This window comes from Jatropha curcas, chromosome 1 (assembly GCF_041381405.1).
Source record: "Jatropha curcas cultivar XTBG-Jc1 chromosome 1, XTBG_Jcur_1.0, whole genome shotgun sequence".
NCBI lineage: Eukaryota > Viridiplantae > Streptophyta > Magnoliopsida > Malpighiales > Euphorbiaceae > Jatropha > Jatropha curcas.
In genome coordinates this window covers 23,215,444-23,240,048 of record NC_143151.1, presented here as the reverse complement: position 1 = coordinate 23,240,048, position 24,605 = coordinate 23,215,444, and the positions used below count along the sequence as shown (strand labels likewise).

Genomic DNA, 24,605 nt, shown 5'->3' with positions numbered 1-24,605 from the left:
ACATGCCAGTGAAAAATGGAAAGTTAAGGAAGATAGGCTGAAGCCCTATGTTGAATACTTGTTAAAGAAAGCAGCACTCTTTGACAAGATCACTTTTACTCACATAGGTAGAACTCATAACAGAATCCCAAATGCTTTGGCAAACCTAGCCTCAGCGTGGCAGGATTTGAGTAAGATCCCAAAGAAGCCATTTCATTACCGCAGCAAATATGCCATGCTATGAAGAACATTTTGTGAATCAGGTTGAGTCAGAGGAAGAACCTTGGTTTATGGATATTATGTAGTACATGAAAGATGGAACCTTTTCTGATGATGCAATAAAAGAAAACCGATCGGTTAGAAGGAAAATGGCTTTGAAGTATGTCCTAGCCGACGATGAACTGTATAGGAAGGCCTGGAATAGAATGCTTCTAAAATGTGTAGGCAAGAAGGAAGGAGAAGAGATAATGAAGAAGATCCATGATGGAGTCTGTGGTACTCATTTGAGTGGCATGAGTTTGGCCAGAAAGATTATGAGGCAAGGCTACTTTTGGGTGCAGATAGAAGGTGACTGTGTCAGTTATGTTTGTCATTGCAAAGCCTGCCAGTACCACGATAACAAAAATCATTTGCCTACTGTTGAGCTCCATCCAACAACTCCTTCTTGGCCTTTTTCAGCCTGGGTTATAGATGTTATTGGCAAGATCACGCCGGCAGCATCAAATGGTCATCAGTATATCTTAGTCGCTGCGGACTACTTTGCCAGATGGATTGAAGCTCAGTCCTACAAAACTTTGACTGCCAAACAGGTGGCTAGATTTATTGAGCAGAACATTTTATGTCGCTATGGTGTTCCTCATCACATAGTTACAGACAATGGTTCTCACTTCTAAGCAAACGTCAGTCAGTTGTTATACAGATATAAGGTTAAGCATCACCACTCTTCTCCTTATCGACCTCAAGCTAATGGTGCAGTGGAAGCCGCCAATAAGGAGATTAAGAGAATTCTGTCCAAAATGTGCGAGAAGTATAGAAGCTGGGCTGAGAAACTTCCTTTCGCACTGTGGGGGCATCGAACTATCTCCAAATCAGTGAATGGAGCTTCTCCTTTTGAGCTTGTATTTGGGATGGAGGCAGTGTTACCAGTAGAGCTCGAAAAGAAGTCTCTTAGGGTTCTTGTGGAAGCTGGTCTGATCGAAGAAGAGTGGGTCAAGAAAAGATATGAAGATCTGGCACTTTTAGATGGCAAAATATTGAATGCTAGATTCCAAGATTAGATGAGAAAGAGAAGGATTACTCGTTTCTACAATAAGCAGGTACATCCAAGGGCTTTGAAAAATGGAGATTTAGTGTTGGTCAGATTGTTAGACCACGAAGCCCAGAGCCATCCTGAAGGGAAATTTAGACCCAACTGGCATGGACCGTTCAGAATTCAGAAGCTGTTGGCCAAGGGTGCCGCTGAATTGGTAATAAGCGGGTACATCCAAGGGCTTTGAAAAATGGAGATTTAGTGTTGGTCAGATTGTTAGACCATGAAGCCCAGAGTCATCCTGGAGGGAAATTTAGACCCAACTGGCATGGACCGTTCAGAATTCAGAAGCTGTTGGCCAAGGGTGTCGCTGAATTGGTCACTATGGAAGGGAAGCCTTTTAATCGGATCGTTAATCAAGACTAGATGAAAAGGTTCTATGTCTGAGATGATGATTTTGATCATTAAAAAAAATAAATAAATAAATAAAAATTGAGATTAACGCATGGTGCTTAGTTTAAATGCGAAATCTATGCCAAGCATTTGTGACATACTTGCGACTGGTTGCTCAATGCCATCAACCTGACTAGAAGGAGAATAGGCGAATGAGTAGTTAGAATGAACGACTATTGTATTAAAGTAGTTTATTTTTACTTCTGTATGATGTTGAAAGAAGTAAGATCAATAAAGAGCTTGATTTTCAGATTTTTCTTCCCTTTTGCTTCTGGGGTATGATTGTTGATTACAAGACCTTCCTCTCTGCTTATTTGGTCAGAATTTGCTAATTTGTTTTGAAGATTTTTGGCTGTTGGTCCTGCCTGAGTGTTGGATTCTTTTGGACGGCGATCAGGAGGTCAAATGCTATTTTCTCGGTGATTTCCTTGGAAGGATCGATAAAGAAAAACCATGAATAAAATCCCTAGCACTTAAATAGGTTCATGCATACATGAGGGAGTTGGATATCTTATCTCTTTTTGAATATTACAGGTGATAAAAATGTAAGTTTCTGTCCGTAATTAAATAATCCACTTTAATGTGCTTTCATTTCTTAATCCAAGGGCAGGAGGCCCAAATGCTAATCCAGCAAATAATTTCGAAAGAAAAGATCTGTTGTTGTCTTTTGCTTTCTCTAAGTGCAGAAAACATGAATCAATAAGAAGAGAACCGATTTAATTATTCATTGAAAAGAAAGAGAAAAAAAGGATACAATGATTGGGAGTTCATAGCCCTCCGAAATAAAGGAAATTGAATAAAAAGAAAAGTAGCAACAGCAATCATCACAGTGGTTGGATCATCAAACACCAACCCCTCCAAGACCCAGTTTCATCACTAGGAATAAAACCAATCAGCATACTCGGGTGTCACGATCTCATGCATCACCCCCTGACCCATGTACAAGGTATTTCGATTCTGCCAATGATCAGCTAGGTTGGTCAACAGACTCTGCATCATGGGACCGCTTTCGAAGTAATGGACTCTGGGAACATGCTGAACGCCACCATACTGGTGGTTGACTCTGTCTAGAAAGTAGGCCATGGAGCAATCAAGACTAGCATATAGCACATAGTTGAGGTTCATGCTCTTGGCAATAACCAGTCTAATCCTCCACCAAGGGCAAGTCCACCGAATCACGGAGTTATCTCCAAAATCAAAGTGTCCTCGGCAGCGGGTGCGAAAATTGGCAGGACCATAAGTTGGGATTGAACGAGCTGGGACTGGAGGAATCATGCTCAGTTTATTTAAAGCCCAGGCTTGTAGTAACATCGGGCAACCCTGATGGTGAACGTTGAAGTTGGTGACCTGAAGGGCAATGTACCTAGCCCAGCACGTGGTCTCTCCCATGATCATCATGAAGACGGTGCAATGATACACCTGCATGTCTCAGACAATGATCAGTAGTCGAAAATCTCCAATTCCAGGTTGGCGATTTTTCATAGTATACATGTTCAGCAACAGGAAACAATAAGCTCGAACCCAAGAGTTCACATCCATGGACAGAACCCTATTTAGGAAAGGCTCTAAGGGAAGACCTTGGTCCGGATCTATTCCACAAGAAAGGTAAACTGGCCATAGAGCAGAAACCTCAGTCAGATCATATCTTGGGCCTTGGGGCAAAGCTGGAGTTTCATCCTGTTCAGGGTGGTGACCCATTATGGCGCACATCTCCTCGTAGGTCGGCGTCACTTCAGAATCGTCAAATAAAAAAACGATAGTATTGGGGTTGAAGTGCCTTACAAGCCAGGATAAGAAACCATGGTTAGGCTTCAAGTCTTTGAAGTATTTCAGTCAGGCTAGTTGATTCATAGGGTGGATCCCCCATAGGTTATTAGGAAATGATTAAACAAAAGATGAGACTTGATTTCTGAAAGCCATGGAAGAAAAGAGTTGTTAAAACAGTTTGTTTCGAATGCGGTGGAATGAGGAGAGAATGAAGAATGGAACTCCTATTTATAGGAGGGGGAAGGCCTTACTGGGTTGAAAATGATGCTCATCACTAGCTGGCTAACATCTGCTTTCGATTGGTGATAGGGTGCGGATTCACCATTACAAGGAATCAAATAGGAAAAAGTAGCAGTGGAAGCATCCGGAGATACAACAGATGGGCAATTGGCATCCGAATAAAGCGGTAACTCTTATTTTGTGTCAATTCTAGCTTTCATTTTATTGTCTTTTGTCAATTTTGGAATAAAGTAGATGGGCATTTATGCCCGCGTTAACAAGGTGGACCATTCTTGCAAGTGAGTGGGATGCCTCCTTTTTGTTTCTGTGGTTTTGTTTTCTTTATGCAAGAATAAAGCAAAGTCTCAAAAAATATATATATCATAAATAAAATCAAAATGCCTACAAATAAAATAAATGTGCAGAAACCAAAAGAAATGTAAATAATACTGTAATGAGCTCAAAGGAGCTACAAAATATCAAAAAATCTAGTCAAAAATGAGGAGCCTAAGATCGCCTCCGACTGGGACCAGCTGGCGCTTACCTGACAGAAGATGGTGGAGGTGGTGGAGCATCGTCAGACGAAGCATCATCATCATCCTCCTCCTCTTCATCTGAGAAGTCTAAGGGAATCCCCTCAACCTCCAGTCTGGTGCGGAGCCTGTCATTCTCCATCTGGAGACGAGAAACAGCAGCGGCCTGGTGAGTCTGATGTCTCCATAGCCTGCCAATCTCTAACTCTTATGAAATAAAAAAGGGAAGAAAGGTAAGAGAAGTACACAAAGCAAGAAAGCAAAAAGAAAAGAGTGAAAGAACCATACCATCTCGCGGTGCTCCGGGTACAATGTGGCAATATAGGTTCGGGCAAAGCAGAACCTCTGATGTAGCTCCTGATACCTCTGAGCAGGCACCTGCAAGTGAAGAAAGGCACTCAATGAAGAATCCTCCAGTAAATATTCCTGACTTAATAAATTCATTTTTATACTTACATGTGTGGCATGCTCAGGATCCAGCTATAGCTGTGGCGGAACCTGCCTGAGATCAGCAGGAATAGCAAGGGTTGGTGCAAGCCCTAGAGTAGGATCCAAGGTAACCTCCATGCTCGGAGGGAAAAATCATCAAATTTACCAAAATACCCTCAGGTAAGTTTTCTTTCAACACCGTATCAGGAAGAGTATACCTGAAAATTTAGGACTAGAAAAATTTAACAAAATTTTTGCTAAAATTTTTGCAATGAATAAAAAAATAAATAAAAATAAAAATAATAAAATAATAGATAAATAAATAAAAATAAGATTTTCAAGGTTTGCTTAAAAGATAATATTTTTGGTCTCGGGACGGAATTCCAGACTGGGGGCAAAAATAAAATCTTTTGCCCTAATGCAAAATTTCAAATTTTAAAGTTTATGATTATTAATGCATGGAGGCATGTGACACTCCAACATTTAACAAAGGCAAGATCTGTTTGTACACAGAAATTGCTCTTTTCTGACTTAGTAAATTCATTTTTATACTTACATGTGTGGCATGCTCGAGATCCAGCTATAGCTATGGCGGAACCTGCATGAGATCAGCAGGAATAGCAAGGGTCGATCCAAGCCCCAGAGTAGGATCCAAGGTAACCTCCATGCCTGGAGGGAAAAATCATCAAATTTACCAAAATACCCTTAGGTAATTTTTCTTTCAACACCGTATCAGGAAGAGTATACCTGAAAATTTAGGACTAGAAAAATTTAACAAAATTTTTGCTAAAATTTTTGCAATGAATAAAAAAATAAATAAAAATAAAAATAATAAAATAATAGATGAATAAATAAAAATAAGATTTTCAAGGTTTGCTTAAAAGATAATACTTTTGGTCTCGGGACGGAATTCCAGACTGGGGGCAAAAATAAAATCTTTTGCCCTAATGCAAAATTTCAAATTTTAAAGTTTATGATTATTAATGCATGGAGGCATGTGACGCTCCAACATTTAACAAAGGCAAGATCTATTTGTACACAGAAATTGCTCTTTTCTGACTTAGTAAATTCATTTTTATACTTACATGTGTGGCATGCTCAGGATCCAGCTATAGCTATGGCGGAACCTGCCTGAGATCAGCAGGAATAGCAAGGGTTGGTCCAAGCCCCAGAGTAGGATCTAAGGTAACCTTCATGCCTGGAGGGAAAAATCATCAAATTTACCAAAATACCCTTAGGTAATTTTTCTTTCAACACCATATCAGGAAGAGTATACCTGAAAATTTAGGAATAGGAAAATTTAACAAAATTTTTGCTAAAATTTTTGCAATGAATAAAAAAATAAATAATAATAAAAATAATAAAATAATAGATAAATAAATAAAAATAAGATTTTCAAGGTTTGCTTAAAAGATAATATCTCGGGACGAAATTCCAGACTGGGGCAAAAATAAAATCTTTTGCCCTAATGCAAAATTTCAAATTTCAAAGTTTATGATTATTAATGCATGGGGGCATGTGACGCTCCAACATTTAACAAAGGCAAGATCTGTTTGTGCACAGAAAATGGTCTTTTCTCTTAAAAATATTTTCAGGCCAACTGGTGATGGTTTCTCAAAGCCGTTTAGTCCCACCAAGTAGTGATGGTGTATTGCAAAGTTGTTTGGATCCTTTTCTCAATTAGTGATAATGCATTACGAAACTGATCGAGTCAATCCTTAATCGAGTCAGTGATAGTTTTTTGAAGCTAACTCTAATCCTGATTAGTGATAGTGTATTACGAAGATGATCAGGACAATCTCAGTACCTATTAGTGATGATGCATTACGAAACTGAATGGTCAATAGAACATTGGACGTGACCAGATGACTACTGACACTTAGAACGCTGATGTAGTCCGACTGGAGCATTCAAGTCAACACAACCAAACCCTCTAAAGCTGATCAGACTGAGCTGAGGAGGTGAACAACAAAGCCGATTAGACTGAGATTTGGACATAACTAAAATCTTTCAAGCTAATCAGACCGAGCTTCGGAGGTGACTTCAAAGCCAATTAGACCGAGCTTTGGAGATGATTACAGATCCGACTAGAACATTCAAGTCAACTCAACCAAACTCTCTAAAGTCGATCAGACTGAGCTGAGAAGGTGAACAACAAAGCCGATCAGACGAAGCTTTGGACATAACTACAATCCTTCGAGCCAATTAGATCGAGCTTCGGAGGTGACTTCAAAGCCAATTAGACCGAGCTTTGGAGATGATTACAGATCTGACTGGAGCCAACAAAGTCGATCAGACTGAGCTTTGGACGTGATTAGATGATCAAGACAGCTACTTCATTCAACCCAAGATTGAAGGTGCGTCAGTGAGCCACTTTAACATTAATTGTTTACACGATTAATGATAAAGTGGGGGGGGGCAAACTGTTGACGCATGTCTTTATGCCCCCGCTTGATCCGATGAGGATACGAGGATGCGGAATGAAGGGTTAATGCTATCTAGAAGTCTTTTAATCCAAGGATTTAAATTAAACCAATTTTAAGTTTCTGGTTGGGTCAGAGTTGCGTCACGCAGCTAAGCAGGCGCGTGACGGCACTGTCAGCTGCATCACGCAACGCTAATCCAAATGCAATTCGGATTTGTATGACGTCACCAAAAATGATGACATAACAGTTTTTTATTCTGTCTGAGTGACACGTGGCTGTGGTCCAGAAAAGATGCTGCGTCATGCATCTAACCAGATCCGTCACGTGGCCACAAGCTGCGTGACGCAGCTACCCTCTGCTGCCCTACTTCTATAAATTGATCTTTTTCTCTCATTTGAGGGGGCTTTTTGAAAAACTCACTTTCGGCTATATTTTTCTCCAGAGACTCTTCTGAGTTCATTTGAAGAAAAATTGCCATTAGATATGAATTTAGGTAAAAATAAAATCATAAAAAAGAAAAAAAATCAAGAGAAAAGAATAAGTGTTGGAATACTTGGTGATAAAGCTTCTGGGAGGCCTTAGCTATCATTTATTAAGGCATTTAAGCCACTTACAATCCTCAATTTGAGGATTAGGTAACTCCTTTACCCTTCTTTGTATTTTTATTTACTTTTGTGGTTTTAGTAGTTTAAGCTTCTTTAAACTGTATTCTGTTCATCTTTGGTCATTTTAGGTTTTGTTAAAGCATATTTAGAAAAAAATGATCTAAACAAATCATTTGAAAAATAAGCTTGGGCCAGAGTAGTTGCGTCACGCAACCAACGGATCTGGAAGATGCGTGACGGATATTTTCATATCCAAAAATTTATTTCTATACCCAGTCTTCTATTTTCCAGATTATGGATTTAAAATAAGTTTCTAATGGATCTGAAGTTTTAGGGACAGTTCCGTCATAGAACTATTAGATCTGTCACGGAACTAGAAGATTCGTGACGCAGCTGTTCTAAGATTCCAGAAATAATTTTTTTAAAAAAATAATAAATTTTGCACAAAATGAAGTTTAATTTCTTCAATAAATCTGAATATGTCCAATTATGAACAGATTGCAATTTAATTAAGTTTAGAGTACTAAAATGTAATTTTGCGTATTTACTCGTATGAATTTTACAATTTTAGGTTGAATAAAAAATGAAATTAAATTCATGGATTTGTTAGTAATTTGCATGTTTTGGATTAAATTAAAAAAATAAAATGTGATTTGGGCGCTAAATAATAATTATGCATGATTTTGGTTTTTGGTTTTTGGGTTTAATTTTGAATCGAGTAGAATGTATTTTAGGTTCGGTTTGTTACCCACCTTGAACCATAAGGCAAGAGCGGGTCTTTTATTTATTCGATTTAATCGCTTTGGTTTGAGTGATTATAAATGCGATAATTGGATTTGATTGGGGCGATTAAGTAATTTTCCATATAAGAACTCGGTCCGATTCATTTGGGTTGGGTTTAAGTAAATAAATAATTTGGCTTTTCTAACTAAAATAAATTAGAAATCATAGATTAAAAGAGGCCGGTTTTTCCCAGCGTCAGCTTCCAACGGGCCGGCGTACCCAATTCCCTTACCCAAAATCGCATTGGTGCACCTGACCAGTCTTTTTAATAATTTGGCCTTAAATAAAATTGGGTTTAAAATGGAGTCACTTTTTTATAAAATAAAATTAAAAACGATCCCATTGCCGAAATAATGGGTGGCGACTCAAAAACTATTTATAATACCGATTTATCGGCATTGTTTCCAATAAAGTGTTTTATCACCACTTTTCATAATAAGATTACTTTCCACATCAAAATAAAATAAAATAAACAACATAAAAATAATAAATAAAAAGGATGTTTTCGAGTCACCCGGGGGCGCGGTACGAAAACAGTCACTAAATAAATGGACAGTATGAAACGAGATTTGATTGAAGGAAAATGAAATCTTATATTTATTAATCTGTAAGTTTTGATTATATACAAGAATAAAAAGATAACGAAAAAGCAATAACAAAGGAGGAAGTTGTAACTACCTGTAGAGCTGTGCTAACAAACTAAATAAGTTACAGCTAATCTAACAAACTAAATAAGTTACAGCTAATCTATTGCTAGTTAAGCAATTAGTTACTTAGTGGGCCAGTCTCTTTCTTTTGCTTTCTTTTCATTTTGTTTTCGTCTGCTGTGAATTTTTCATTATCATTTATGGTTAATACCCCCTCGCAAGCTGGAGAATGGATATTCACCATTCCCAGCTTGAGCACAAATGAGTGGAAGGATGAGGAAGGAAGGGGTTGGTGAAAATGTCGGCTAGTTGGTTGAGGAGGAGATGGGAAGGAGGTGAATGAAACCTGAATTAACTTTTTCCCTGACAATATGGCAATCAAGCTCAATATGCTTGGTTCTCTCATGGAATGTAGGGTTGGCAGCAATGTGTATAGCTAATTGGTTATCACAGTAAATGATAATAGGTTGAGGGTGTGGGATAGAAAGCTCAGTCAACATGTATTTTAACTGTTGGACTTCACAAGTTACTGCTGCAAGGGCTCTGTACTCAGCCTCAGAGGATGATCTAGAGACAGTTTGTTGTTTCTTAGATTTCCAACTGATTAAGGAATTTCCAAGATAAACACTAAAGCTAGAGATGGATCTTCTAGTATCAACACAGCCTGCCCAATCTGAATCACTGAAGGCTTTGAGAGTGCAGGAAGAAGTAGGGAAGAAAAGGCCTTTTCCTGGGGCTGATTTGATGTACCTCAGTATTCTATGGTGTGCTTGTAAATGAACTGTGGTAGGCTTGGATAAAAATTGACATAAGTGGTTGGCTGAGAATGTGATGTCGGGCCTTGTCGTTGTGAGGTAAAGAAGTTTCGCTACCAATCTTCGATAAACAATTGAATCTGGTAATGGGGATCCAGAATGAGAGTTAAACTTATGGTGGGAATCCATGGGAGTGGAAGTAGGCTTAGCTGTAAGATAGCTCGTGTTTGAGAGAAGCTCTAAAGCGTATTTCCATTGACATAAAGAAATACCTCTTTGTGACCTTACAATTTCAAGACCTAAGAAAAACTTCAAAGGACCTAGATATTTAATCTTGAATAAAGAATCAAGGTTTTGTTTGACCAAATCAATCTTAGAAATCACCTGTCAAGAGTATATCATCAACATATACAAGCAAAATGGTAAAGGAAGCTAACTTATTTTTTGTGAACATAGAATGATCATTTGAGGACTGTGAGTAGCTAGAATAGATAAGGACTTCAGATAACTTTAAAAACCATTGCCTGCTTGCCTGTTTGAGGCCATCAAGGGACTTTTGTAAAAGGCAAACTTGCTTAGGATTAGAGAAAATTAAGCCTAGGTTGGGGTCATATACACTTCCTCTTTGAGATCCCCATGCAAAAAAGAATTATTCGTCTCTAATTAGGTAATATGCAATGAGTGAATGGAGGCTAGAGCCAATAGTAATCTAAGTGTAGTCATTTTTGCAACTGGTGAAAAAGTTTCCAAGTAATCAAGACCCTTTACTTGAGTGTACCGTTTGGCCACAAGCCTAGCCTTGTTCCTCTCTATTGAACCATCAGACCTATGCTTTATTTTGTATACCCACTTGCAGCCAGTAGGAATTTTCCCTACAGGTAAATCAACTAGCTTCCAGGTTTTAGTGCATGTAAGGGCTTGAAGTTCAGCAGCCATAGCATCTTTCCATTGAGCATGATTGTTTGCTTTAGCTAATGTTTTAGGTTCAAGAGAAGTGGAAATGTTAAGAATATAATGAGAATAAGAGGGGGAAAGGTGAGTATAGGAAATGACAGAGGAGAGAGGATACCTTGTACTTGAGTATGCTAATTCTGCTGAAACTAAGTTGCAATAATAATCTTGCAGGTATGGGTGGGTTTTCCTAACTCTAGTGGAGTGACGTGTAGCTAAGGGAAGGGGTTGTGTAACAGGATAGGTAGTAGCTGGGTTTTGGGATTGCAAATTGGGTGACTAGGAATATGTTTGTGGGGTAGCTGAATGTGTATGAAATGGGGAATTGGGAGGTGTGAAGTTCTGCTGTGTATTTGGAAAAGGATATAAGGTGTCAGCAAGGGAATTCAACGAGGGAATTACAAGTGTGGAAGATGGGTGAGAAAAAGGGAAGTGACTTTCATAGAACTTAACATGTCTAGAAAGAAAATTTTCTCTAGTTTTCAAATCTAGGAGAATGTAACCCTTTGTGCCAGGTTTGAAACCTAAAAAATACACATTTCCTAGCCCTGGTGTCAAGCTTAGTTTTGTGATTACTTAGAGTGGATGTAAAGCATAGAGTGCTAAAAACTCTGAGTTCATTAAAATCTGGTAAAGTATTATAGAGTTTTTGTGAAAGGGCTTTTATTTTGAATAAGGGGGCTAGGAATTCTATTAATAAGAAAAACTGAGTGAAGGACAACATAGGACCAAAAGGCTTTGGGAAGGCTGGACTAAAACATAAGGGCTCTTGTGATATTTAAGAGATGCTGGTGTTTTCGCTCTACAATACCATTCTGCTGGGGAGTCTCAATATAGGTAGTTTGGTGGGAAATACCTTTGTAATCGTAAAATTCATTCATTAAGAACTCAGGTCCATTATCACTTCTAATGGATTTGACTTTAGTATTAAACTGATTCTCAACTAGATTAACGAAAGCTTGAAGTAATGATCTAGTTTCTAACTTAGCTTTCATAGGATAAATCCAGGTGTGCCTAATTCTATGATAGTGAGAAAATATTTGTGATCATTTATAGATGGAATGGACAAAGGTCCCCAAATATCAACATGTAATAATTGAAAAATAACAATTGAAGTAGTGGTGCTAAGGGAAAAATAGAGTTTTCTTTGTTTTGAAAAATTACAAACATCACATGGTTCATGTGTATTATTGTTACAATTAACAAAAGAAAAATCTTTAGAAATAGCCTCAATTCTGGAATGATATGGATGGCCTAGTCTAAAATGCCATAGATGATTAGGAGAGAAAGTTGAAATGGATTGTACTGTTGAATTGAAGACTGAAGCACTCTTGGTTGTGTTTGAAACTTGTTGCTGCAAGATGTATAAAGCGTCTCTAATTTCAGCTGAACCAATCATCCTCAAGGTAGTTTGATCTTGTATAAGGCAATAATTATCTTGTAAGTGTAGCATACAATGTAAAGTTTTGATAAGTTTGGTAATGGAGATAAGATTGAAATGAAATTCTGGCACATACAACACATCAACAAGAAACAAATCATTACTAAAATGCATTGTGCCTGAATAGCAAGCTATTACATAGGTATTGTTGGGTAATTTCACTTTAATTGGTCTGATTTTCTTATATGAGGTAAAAAGCGAAAGAGAAGTGGATATATGGTCTGTGGCACCTGTATCTAAAATCCAAGATCAAAGGTCTATCACAGAAGCAAGGAGAAAATGATTACCTGCAATTTTTTGATTACCTTCTGAAGTAATTTATTCTAGTTATTTGGTTGGAATATCATTTGCAGTGGTCGGAGCTGTTAGACATAGATTGATCTTGAATCAAAGATAGGAGTTTCTGGTGTTGCTCAGGGGTGAAAAGCATAGCTTCATGATAGTTTTGCGTATGAAAAGAGGGCTGCAAACCAAAGTTATTTGATTTTTCAACCTTTTCTACAGAAACAGCATTGGCACTTGCAATAGAAAAATTAGGATTCTTAAACTTAAATCCTGGTGGAAAGCCATGCTTTCTATAACAAGTTTCAATGGCGTGCCTTTCCCTTCCACAATAAGAACAAACTTTTAACACTAGTATTGCTATGAAAAACTCTTCCTCTAAAGGAATTGTATTGTCCTCTGCCTGTTCCTTTGGAAACTCAGATTTTGTGTTCCCAAGGTTGTTATAATTTCTCATTACTCGATTAACAAGAACTTTGGGCTCCACAGACCCTGCGATCTGCCATTCTTGTTGTATTACTAAGGAGAAAACCTTGTTAATTGAAGGCAAGGGTTCAATTAAAATGATCTGAGTTTTGACATTTGAAAAATTCTCATTGAGTCCCTTCAAAAACCTAACTACGTAATCTGCTTGCATATAGCTCTTAAAAGTCAAAATTGCACCACAATTACAGGCTATTTCACATGAACAAATAGGTATTGGCCTAAAATTCAACAGTTCATCCCATAAGATCTTTAACTGTGTAAAATATTTAGTAACTGAAAGATTACCTTGCTTGAAGCTATAGATTTCTTCTTGCAAGTCTCAAATTGGTATAATGTCGCCTTGAGAAAAACGATCTTGCAAATCATTCCAAACATCAGCAGCGATGTCTATCCACAAAACACTCTGAGCAATTGAAGGTGAAAGTAATTTAGTAATCCAAGATAACACCATAGTGTTGCATCTCTCCCAAGTTGAGTGCATTGGGTCTGTTTTTGCTGGGACTATGATTGAACCATCTATAAAAGAGAGTTTGTTTTTGGAAGCCAACGCCATTTTCATTGCCCTGGTCCAAGAATGGTAATTTGATCCATCAAGAAGAGGTGATACAAGAATCAATGCAGGATTCTCGTTTGGGTTAAGGAAGAAAGGATTGGAAGGATTTTGAAGGTGATCCGCATTGCAAATTAAAGGAAAATTTCTGTAACTATTCAAGTATAAGTTAATAAGAAGAAGCAAATGAAGAAGCTTCTAGAGAAACGAACGCAGGAAAAGCAATTACTCTAATGCCATGAAATAAGATTTGATTGAAGGAAAATGAAATCTTACATTTATTAATCTGTGAGTTTTGATTATATACAAGATTAAGAAGATAACAGAAAAGCAATAACAAAGGAGGAAGTTGTAACTACCTGTAGAGTTGTGCTAACAAACTAAATAAGTTACAGCTAATCTAACAAACTAAATAAGTTACAGCTAATCTATTGCTAGTTAAGTAATTAGTTACTTAGTGGGCCGGTCTCTTTCTTTTGCTTTCTTTTCATTTTGTTTTCGTTTGCTGTAAATTTTTCACTGTCGTTTATGGTTAATATAGTAAAACATTTACCGACCAATTTGAAACCCATTGGTAATTACTGACAGATATTTTGTTAGATTTGTATTGGTAAATTGTTGTATTATTGGCAAAATGTTGTCGCTATTTTGACAATAAAGTTTTCCATTGCTATGTCATCGATAATCGGTCGGTATTCTATTGAAGTAAAAAAAATTATGACCAAGGTCCGTTAGTAATCCATTGGTAAATTTTGAGATCTGAAATATATTATGGCGTTGAAACTTTGATAACTCAGCTTAATTGATTAAAAGTAAAAACAAACTAAAAAAATAAATTGGCTAAAATGTTTTCTCGTCTAAAACTATGAAATACTTTGCACATGACAAACTCATAAATTAGCAAATTTTCACATGGTAAATAAAATGACTCAAAATCAACCAGCCAGAGAGTAGAAAAATAGTAAATTTTCTATAACGTTAAAACATTCATAAATTCCATAATTTTCAACTAATTTCCACCTCCACTAGTCAAACAATTTGCTTTACGGAATAAAACATCAAATGTAAAATATTTAAACAAAAGCAAATTCCTGAATCCCACAAAACAGAGAAAAAAAAAAAAGACCAGTGAAGAACAAAGTAGCGAGATCTTCCCATAAGTGAAGCAATCCTCTGGTTTTTAAATTAATCAAGTTCCAATATTTGGATTCTACATCTAGTGGTGGCTGAAGGTGGTGATAAGGGAGAAAGGTGGTGGAGATGACTGAGGATGGCGCGAGTTTGTGGAGAGAGAAAGCGAAAAAGGGAGAGTTAGATAGATTTAGTACCCTCCATTGGTACTATTTAAATCTCCATCGATAAATAACAACCACAAATAATTGCCACCTTGCACTTCAAATCCGTCGGTAATATACCAAATTTTATCAGTAAATTAGTAACCCCTAATTTCTCTCACCATCTTAAATTCGTTGGTGTATTAACCAACGAAAAAAGTGGTTGGTAACATTTATGCAGCACAATCTTTTTGTTCTGCCACAGTCTGTCAATGAATCAGTCGATACTTTCACGGTAAAACTTCCACCTAAAGCTAGCGCCAAGTTTACCGACCGAATTTCTTTTGTCGGTAATTTTAGTCAGCATTTCATTAGTATTCTGTCGCTTCATATTTCTATAATTTTTTAAATTTTTTTGTCATTCATCAGTGTTAAGTCGTTATATACCAAGGTAGTTGTTCCGCCGGCAAATGCCTATTATTTTGTAGTGATATTTCTTAAAAAAAAAAAAAAATCAAACATTTGGATAGTTATTAAATTTTTTATATTATTATTATTGTTATTATTATTAAATATGATATAATATTTAAAAGACTATATATATATATATATATATATATATATATATATATAATCTAAATATTTTGAAAAAATAATATTAGAAATAAAAAATACATTGTAAAGATATTTAGAAATTTTAAGTCTTACTTAAATAAATTTATTTTTTCAAATAAGTACAAAAAATTATCTATAAATATTTAACTTAAAAATTATATATGTCAAATTACAAATCTTATTGTGCAATTGATATTCAGAAACTTGATCAATTTAAAGCAATAGCATTAATAATTATTTCTACAAATTACAATTATCATATATAAAATCAAAATCGATGAAATCAAAATTTAAAATATAAACTGACAACATTAGAAATACTTTTTTAAAAATTTCAGTTTCTAGCAAAACTTTCTCTCAAATTACTTTAACTAAATACAATATGCATACAAAAGTTTCTTATAAATCATGTTTTCCTTTTTATCTAACACTAAATCTTTTAATTTTAATAGCTATTTTTTTTTTTATGTCCTTATCTTCTTTCTTTTGTATACATTCTAAAACAAATATGATTATTTAGTAAATACATTTATAGTTTTCAAATTACATATACATGCAAAGTCATAGTCACGGTCACATTTATCTATATTACTTTGAAATATGTATACATTCTATTTATGTATTATTATTATTAGTAACAAAACCCAATTTGATCTCCGAACTTATTTAACAAGATGAAAAAAGATTAGATTTGACTTTTTGGGCCAATTTAGCCCTTGAATTTGTATAAAATGATTAAAAGGAATCAATTTCACTTTTTAGGCGAATTCAACACCTAAATTTATTTTAAATGATTAAAAAAATCATATTTGTCATTTTGAGTCAATTTAACCTCTAATTTTTATTGTACTTACAATGTAAAAATCAATGTATAGACATTTATTAAAAATGTAGCTAGGATCGAGTTGACTAATTTATTAAAAAACTAATTAATTATAAAATATAGAAAAATGATATATGAAATATATTATATCTCATAGTTTTGAGTTTATAAATATGTATTAATTTGAATATTTTAAAATTAACCTCTACTGCTGGGTTATTGCTTATGAAATTATTTTCATGTTAGAATAAATTAAAGTTATAATGCATGTTTATAATTTTATTATATTATAAGGAATGCTGTTTTTATGGATTTTAAATTTATATTCATAAGTGTTAGAAAAGTTTGATCTGAGTGTTATGGTGTAGGACAAAAAGAGATGAAAAGTCAATCATGTTAATTAAATTAATTATTAATTTATAAAAATCAAAACAAATTCAAGGGTTAAATTGACCGAAAAAATGAAATAAGATCTTTTTAATCATTTTAGATGAATTAGTCTAAAATGTTAAATCTAGCCTTTTTAATCCTGCTAAACAAGTTCATGGATCAAATTGAGCTTTATTTCATTATTATTATTATGTTGTAATTTCCATGGTTTAGAAAATTGGACCGAACCGGCCAGTTTGATCGAAAATCGGACTATAATCTAGTCCGAGTTAGGTACATAAAACGGGAGGTAAAAAAATCACTCAGAATCTGTGTGAATCGGGTAAAAATCGGCGCACTGGTTTGAATAATTATTACGGTTCAAATCAAACCAGCAAATGGAAAAAAAAAAAAATGGAAAGAGAAGATTACAGCGTGTGGGTTGGTCCGGAAGCGGATCAGCGAGATGCTTCGCCAGGTGCCGACAGTGAGACCCAATTCCCGGTGGTCGGACTTCAATTTATGATTGAAAATTTCTCTCTCCTGCTATTTATCAACAGTCAGAGAGAAAGTCTCCTGGGTATTATCAACCATTCAGCACAAGTTCTTTTCTGTGAAACAAAACTAACGCCTTTAACACTGCATCCCTTATTCAATGCTTGAACTTTTTATTAGCCACGTGCTTTCACTACGTTGTTTTTTTTTTTTTCTTTTTTTCTTTTTTTAGATGAACTATGTTGTTTTATTTTTGTATATGTTAGTTTTTTTTAATTAGCAATAGTTATTGTAGAGTTATAATAATATTATTGGTATAATAATAATAATAATAATTGTTATTATTATTATTATTATTATTATTATTGTAAAATAGTAGTAATTATTTTATTTTATTGTTATAGTAATCCAAACTAAACCAAAATTTTATTTTGTGTATTGTTATAATTAGTTAAAAGTTGTATTAGATTAGGCGTTATATTTAATATTATTCGGCTTATATAAGTTAAAGGATATATCATATATACTTTTTTTTTATTCTTGTTGTAAAATATTTCGTACTTACAAATTCTATATTTTTAATTTTTTTTAAAAATATATTTCAATATTAGATATAAATATTCTGTTAAACTGTATTGAATCCGATTAAACCTTTTGATACATTGAACCTTTATCTTTACCGGTTTAATGACCATTATCAGACTATTGGTAATTTCTTTTATATATTTTGCTTGCTAGGATATGAAATTAAAGGGGAATCTCTTTACTATAGAAGTTATATATCAAAGTATATATTATTTATAAGGGGAAAAAATAGAAAAATAATAAATTTAAAATACCAAAAGAAATTTATAAGATAACATTAAAAATAAATAAATACATTTAATAAATTAAAAAGGAATTGAGATATTTATTATTTCAATTTTAATTTTATTATCCAAATATTATAAAATTATATCTAATAACTATATTTTAAAAATTAATGTTCATTTACAATACTTATCTATATTTATATTTTAAATTTTAAAATTTTCAATTTTGAACTTTATTTTTTTATTTTTTTATTTTTTATTTTTTATTAGATCATTTAAGATACTTTTTAAAGTTTAAATATTATTATTTATTTAAAATAATTATCTATATTCATATTTAAATTTTTATTTTTAAACTTTTAGATTTAATTTTTTTTGTCCATTTATTTATAATAATTATCTGTTTTTATATCTATATATCTTTGTTGTTGTCTTTATTGTTCTTTTGCTCTTAACTTATTTGCGAAAAGTGTGGAGACAGATGGAATTTTATGGTTTTGCAAAAACAATTTAGCTAATGCTTATTTTCCAGGACTTCTGTATTCTATACATTTACGCTATTTTAGTTTATATGTATATCTTCTATAAATTTTTTATTTGTTTTTTTTTTATTTTCTGGATTTATTATTTACAAATATTTATTTTTATATGTACAGTAAAAAAAATTTCTAATACAATTCACAATAACAAAGCAAGAAGTAATTTGCACAAGGCGCATACCTCCACCTAATTAGTAATATAGCTGAAACATTATCTTAGACAAATTTATTAATGTAATATCTATAGTAAGTTTTCAAAAATAGATAATTTTAGTTAAAATAGTAACTAACATTGATTTTCATTTAACTACAATTGCATTATTTGAGTTTGTTGCAGTCAAACTTGTATACAAGAAAGATCAATTTCAATTATATATTATAAAAAATAAAAGAAATATTACACACAATAGATATCAGTGAGTTGTCATAATCTTCATAATTAAAAGAACTTGGTATAAAGTTTTGAGTAAATTTTCTTTCAGTACATGAGTTCTAATTCTAGCCACAGTGAGACTATTTTTTTTATTTGAACTCTTGAGGATAGAATCTTTTAACAAGCTCTGGATCATGACCGTGCTCCAGAATTATAGAGTCTATATATATCTACCAATCTGAACTCATAAAACTTATATTTTTGGTAATCAAATCAAGAGCAAAATGACAATTTTGGCGAAAATACTTTTTGAGTAACTTCTAAAAAGTTTGAAAATTTAGTATATTCTTTTTTAATATAGGTAATAGGTAATTTTATATCCTTATTAATTTAAGGATAATTAGTTGTGAATAATGAAAAACCGGTAAGGGCGTTATGATAATTGGTTGGTTTGTTTATAAAAGTAAAATTTGTAAGAAATAAGCAAACGAGCTATGTGCTCGTTTTTTACTATTCTACATTTTTTACTACTCATTTTTTCAAAAAATCTATAAACAATTTTTTTTAAAATTTTAAATCTATTCTTTTAATTCTAACAATTAAAAATATATACTCTAAATTTTATCAATTTTCTTAATTTTCCATCTTAGTAATTTAAAAATCAAAAACAAAAATACAATTACAACAAAGTACAAATGAAAAATCCAACTTCTATAAAGTGAAAATTCTCAAAATGATTTTTACTGTTTCAAAACATGTGGGAATATAATTAATCAACTCATTTGTGCATAGATATTGCTTTACTTTATCTGATTTATACTACTAGCGATATATTCAATCTATGCTCGGTTTTAATAAATATTTTTTCTTTTTTCTTTTTGAAGTATTTTTAAAATAATATTAGAGCCGCTACAAAATAATTCTTTTCCAACATTTATGCAGATTTTCCGAAACCAAGACCTGTTTTTGTTGGAGGTATAATCAAATGACTTTCTCTTGAAGGTAACACAACTTTGGAAACCCATTGTGGACGCTCAATTTTTGCCGAAAAAGGACTCAGTACTAATAACATTTCTTGTATAAAACGAAATTGGACGTCCGATTGCTCTGATTCTTGGACCGATGGTCCATGTTTAAGGAAAATGATTTATTTGACCGTTTTTAATTTTTTTTTTTTTTTAGGTTTTTAGGGGTTTCGCAATGAAATCGGGCTTGGGAAGCATCTCGGATTCACCAGGACGCATACCGGCGTGCCACCTCATTTTGTGTGCTAATTGGACCATTTTAGTAAAAACAAGCCCGGTGGCACTTGCCACCTAAGCTCTAAAAGGCCACCTCATCTTCACATTTGCCTATAAATAGGCAAGGGTTTGAGAGATGGAAAAAATGAATTTTTTTTTTGTCATAGAGGGGAAACTCTATTATTTTCATTTCTCAATCTTTGATTTAAGGCTACACCTCTTATTCCTAGCTTGAATCAAAAATTCATTGACTCATTTTTGTTAAAACCCCCTATAATTTGTGATCAAATACCCTCAAACAATTTCATTTAAACAAAGTTGGACCATTCAACAATCATTAGAACATTTGGGTTTCTTGGTTCCTTTCCGCAAAAAGTTTTTAGATTCTCTCTATAACCATGTAACCTTTGAGAGTTTTGACTCTTCTTTGTCTTTTTTTAATCTTTTTAAGCGTTAAAAATGCCTAAAGTCCTGTGATCAACCAAGTTTTGTATCCTTAATCATAGTGGCACACGCCACATGATGGACGCGCCATGCCACTACATGTGGCGCACACCACTGTGGTTAGCTAAACAAAGCAAAAGAAAGAGTTTTTGGGCTTCTGATCTGGGCAAGACTCCTACATGCCACTACGTGTGGTGCATGCCATTTTTAGTGGCATACGGGTCTTCAATTGAGGTCCTAGAATCAATCCTTTCAAATCATATGTCATGATTCCAAGATCCAATTGAGTTGAGCATTAAGCGCCTTTGCTTAAAATGTGTGTAGAACTCATTTTTGGCCCGAATGAAAAAAATAAAGAACAAGAAGTGGCAGTGATAGTCATAGTTGTTTATCGTTCATGATGAATAATAAATTCTTGAATTCAAATCTTGTTTCAAATTAATAGTCAACATTTTGTTTTACTTTACTGTCATTTAGTTTGTTGTTCTATAAATTTTAGTAATTTAAATTCCAAGTTCATTTATGTTTATGCATTCTTTACTATTTTTGCTCTTTATTCATTTATGCACTAACCTCTAATCATTAATGTTGTTAATATTTATTTTGTTTCCTTTATTGTTGTTCCTGCTTTATGCTATTTCTTGATCATGGTTGTGTTTAATTCATGTTGAATGCATGGCTTTGATTCTCTCATGTTGGGTTCTTTCTTTTCTTTTTATTATATTGAGCATTACGTAAAGGGTTCATAATGAATCCTCTTAATTGCTTTGTAACTCTATTCTCCTCCCCCCTTTTCTTTGCTTTGATTGTTTTTCATGTTACGCTCAATTATAATTGCTCATGATTGCCATATTCCAAAAAATGCATTAAAATATATTTTACACCTCAATTGGAGTTAATCATATTATTAAGATTGTGAATGAATGGACAACGAAGAAGGCCAGTTTCCAACTGGTCGGTCCGGGTTCCTAACACCTTCCTCTGACTATATCTAACTCGTTGACCTAGTCTTTGGTTAAGACCGGATTAGTCATTTGCAAAGAAATGATTAGTTTGTGAGTTTTTTTCCTAAAGAGAGTGGCGAATCTAAAAATAAAATTCTTACCAAAATAAGAGTTATTTTTATAAAAATTCCTTTTTCAAAATAAGGTTGCTCCCTAAGACCGTTAAATTGAGTCTAATAAAAGAAAATCAACTTTTATAAAATTAAAATAAACCAAGCCCATTTTTTCCTTTTAGTCATTTGAAAAATGACTAACACCCTCACCTATTTTCTGAAGAAAAATAAAGATGGCAGTGTGGAGTTATGCCTCTTCTAAGGCTCTAGATCCTGATGATTACATAATGGATTTTTACAAGCAAAGTTGAGAGATTATTAAAAGGGATTTGTTTAGATTAATCCAAGAATTTTTCCAGCATGGTAAATTCACAAAAGGGATCAACTATAGTTTTCTCAATCTAGTTCTAAAGAACTTATCTCCATAAAATCTTAATGACTTCAGGCTCATCTCTCTAATAAGTAATATGTATAAGGTAATTGCAAAACTACTTGCTATACAATTGAAAAAGTTAATGAACTCCATCATTGGAAAATCTTAGTTAGCTTTTATTAGAGGTAGGCAGATTATTGATGGTATCCTTATTTGTGATGAAATAATACATGAATTAAAGCTACACAAGATAAAAGGTGTACTATTTAAAACTGGTTTTGATAAAGCATAGGATCAAGTCATCGTGAGTTTTTATTGGATATGATATCAAAAATGGGGCTTGCTTCAAAATGGAGTTGGATAGAAGAGTGCCTTAAAAGCTCTAAATTACCTGTGCTATCTAATGGTTCCCCAACTAAGGAGTTTCCAATGTCTAGAAGTCTTAAGCAGGGAGACCCATTCTTCCCCTTTCTTTTCCTAATTGTTGCTAAGGGTCTTAATGTGCTAATTCAAAATTTTGTAAGACTTGATTCTTTTTCTAGGGTAAACATATGGAATGAAGATGTTACTGTTTCACACCTTCAGTTTGCTGATGACTTAATAATTTTTAACTATGCAAATAGTGATCAAATTCAAAATCTTAAGAGGATATTGCTATGTTTTCAACTGTTGTTAGGCCTTTTGAATTGTTTAGCAGGCGATTTGCTACAAAGTACTTAGGGATACCTATTGGATGTAGTCCAAGAAAAGTGAAGACTTAGCAACCCGTTATTGAGAAATTTGCACCCAAGTTATCAAAATGGAAAGCTAGGCACTTTTCTTTAAGAGGAAAGGTGTCCTTATGAAATCATTATTATCTACTCTCCCTCTTTATTTTGTGTCTATTTTCAAATTTCAAGAAAAGATTAGGACAATATTGAAAGAAATTTCTATGGGGAAAAGGTTTGGAGGGAGAAAGACCTCCAAATTGGGTGGCTTGCATACTATCTCTTCAAGTAGAAAATATGGAGGTTTAGAAATATAGGTTGTTAAAAGGAAAAATTTAGCTCTCTTTGGTAAATGGTGGTGGCTTTTCAAGTCAGAGAAAGGTTTTCTATGGAAAAAATTTCTTGTGATAAAATATGTTGAGGAGGCTTTGCTTAAATCAAATTCATATGTTATGTTATGGAGAAAACTATCCCCTATTTGGCATGATATTTCTGCAATTGGCGAGAGTTCTTATATTATTTTTGGTATTCTTAAATATGGGTTTGGATTGGTGCTTGGAAATAGGGCTCAAGTTCTTTTTTGGCTAGACTCCTCATTGTATGACATCCCTATCAGCTTTATTTTTCTAGACTTTTTTGACTTGCAACAAATAAAAAAAAGCTTCTATTTGTGATTTTGGTTATTCCACGGAAGGAAAAATAGGCATGGATAATAGGTTGGATTCAGATCTCAGAAGCTTTGAGGAACATAGTTCAGAGTAGTTATCATTTAGTTTGAAAGGTATTTCAATCATACCTAAAGATGAGGATAGATTAATAGTGTGAACTTTCAATAAAAGAGATTTGTTTTTAGTTAAAAACTTCTGTTATTTAATGAAAGGAAAAGAAATGGGTTATCTTGGGTAAATTTCAATCTAAAAATCCTGTGATCTTCTTTTATTCCAGTAAAAAACTCTATTTTCATTTGGAAATACTTTTTAAATAAGACTCCTTGTAGATTGAATTTGCTTAATAAAAACATCATTCAAAATTTGGAGCCAGTACTTATCTTTTGTGCGATAATTAAGTCGAGTCTATTGATCATTATCTTCTTACGTGTTACATGGTAAGAGAGATCTAGATTATTTTAACTGGTTAGAAATTTCTGGTGTTCTGCCTTGTAGTCTAGTTAGCTTAGGTTGGTAATGGGAGAACCTTATATGGTTAAGAGGATCTCAATTAGTTTGGAATGCTTTGTTTTTTGAAATTGTTTGGTCCTTAAGGTTAAGGAGGAATAGAATTATTTTCTCAAATGAAAAACTAAACCCAGCTAAGGTTTTGGGCATTATAAAAGTGAAGAGTTTTGAACTTCTCAAAATCAAGTTCCGTTTTTATTTCCTATTGTATCTCAGATTAGTTCTCTTTTCCTCTGCAGGTGTGTTCTAGTATGAGAATTATGCATGATGAGGTTGTTGCCACTCCTTCTATTGGTATATGGGAAAATCCTCCAGTTGGTATTTTAATGTTGATTGATGGTTTGGAGAAAGGGAAGCCAAGAGGCTACAAGTGTTGAAGGAGTTTTTAGGAACTCCTTCGGCTTGGTTATCTGTATTTTCTACAAATCGATGGGTATGATAGATCCAATGAAGCAAAATATTTAGCCACTCTTCATATAATTGAAAATTTTTTTGCGGATTCTAGTAATGCAGTTGGATGGATTTTTCAAAAGAAAAAGAGATTTTGGTATGGTGAAAACATATTAACAAGTTAGATTCTTTTGTCTCCTATTTAACTTATGTTAGTTTCTTCCATATTAAGAAAAAAATTAATTGTTTTACTGATTCTCTTACAAAGAAAAAGGTTGAGGTTGAAGATCTTTTTTTAACTTGGATTTAGTTTTTGTCATTATCTTTATTCATATACTCTCTTTTCCTAACTCAAGAAAAGGA

General features: G+C 33.6%; 1 protein-coding gene across 1 annotated transcript; it reads right to left on the bottom strand.

Moving 5' to 3' along the window:
- Positions 1 to 12,580: 12,580 nt before the first annotated feature.
- LOC149499180 (uncharacterized) lies at positions 12,581 to 13,558 on the bottom strand. The gene is made up of 2 exons (XM_089722145.1): positions 13,345 to 13,558; positions 12,581 to 13,194 (listed from the first exon to the last, which is right to left on the bottom strand). Exons 1-2 carry the CDS (start codon positions 13,556 to 13,558, stop codon positions 12,581 to 12,583), a joined length of 828 nt encoding a protein of 275 aa, XP_089578271.1.
- Positions 13,559 to 24,605: the final 11,047 nt, after the last annotated feature.

Excerpts from the sequence above, each read along its gene's own strand:
- LOC149499180 (XM_089722145.1), bottom strand. The coding sequence starts at position 13,558 with ATGGCGTTGGCTTCCAAAAACAAACTCTCTTTTATAGATGGTTCAATC. Across the intron at positions 13,195-13,344 it reads GCAAGATCGTTTTTCTCAAG|CCTGTAATTGTGGTGCAATT; the intron begins GCGACATTATAC and ends CATGTGAAATAG.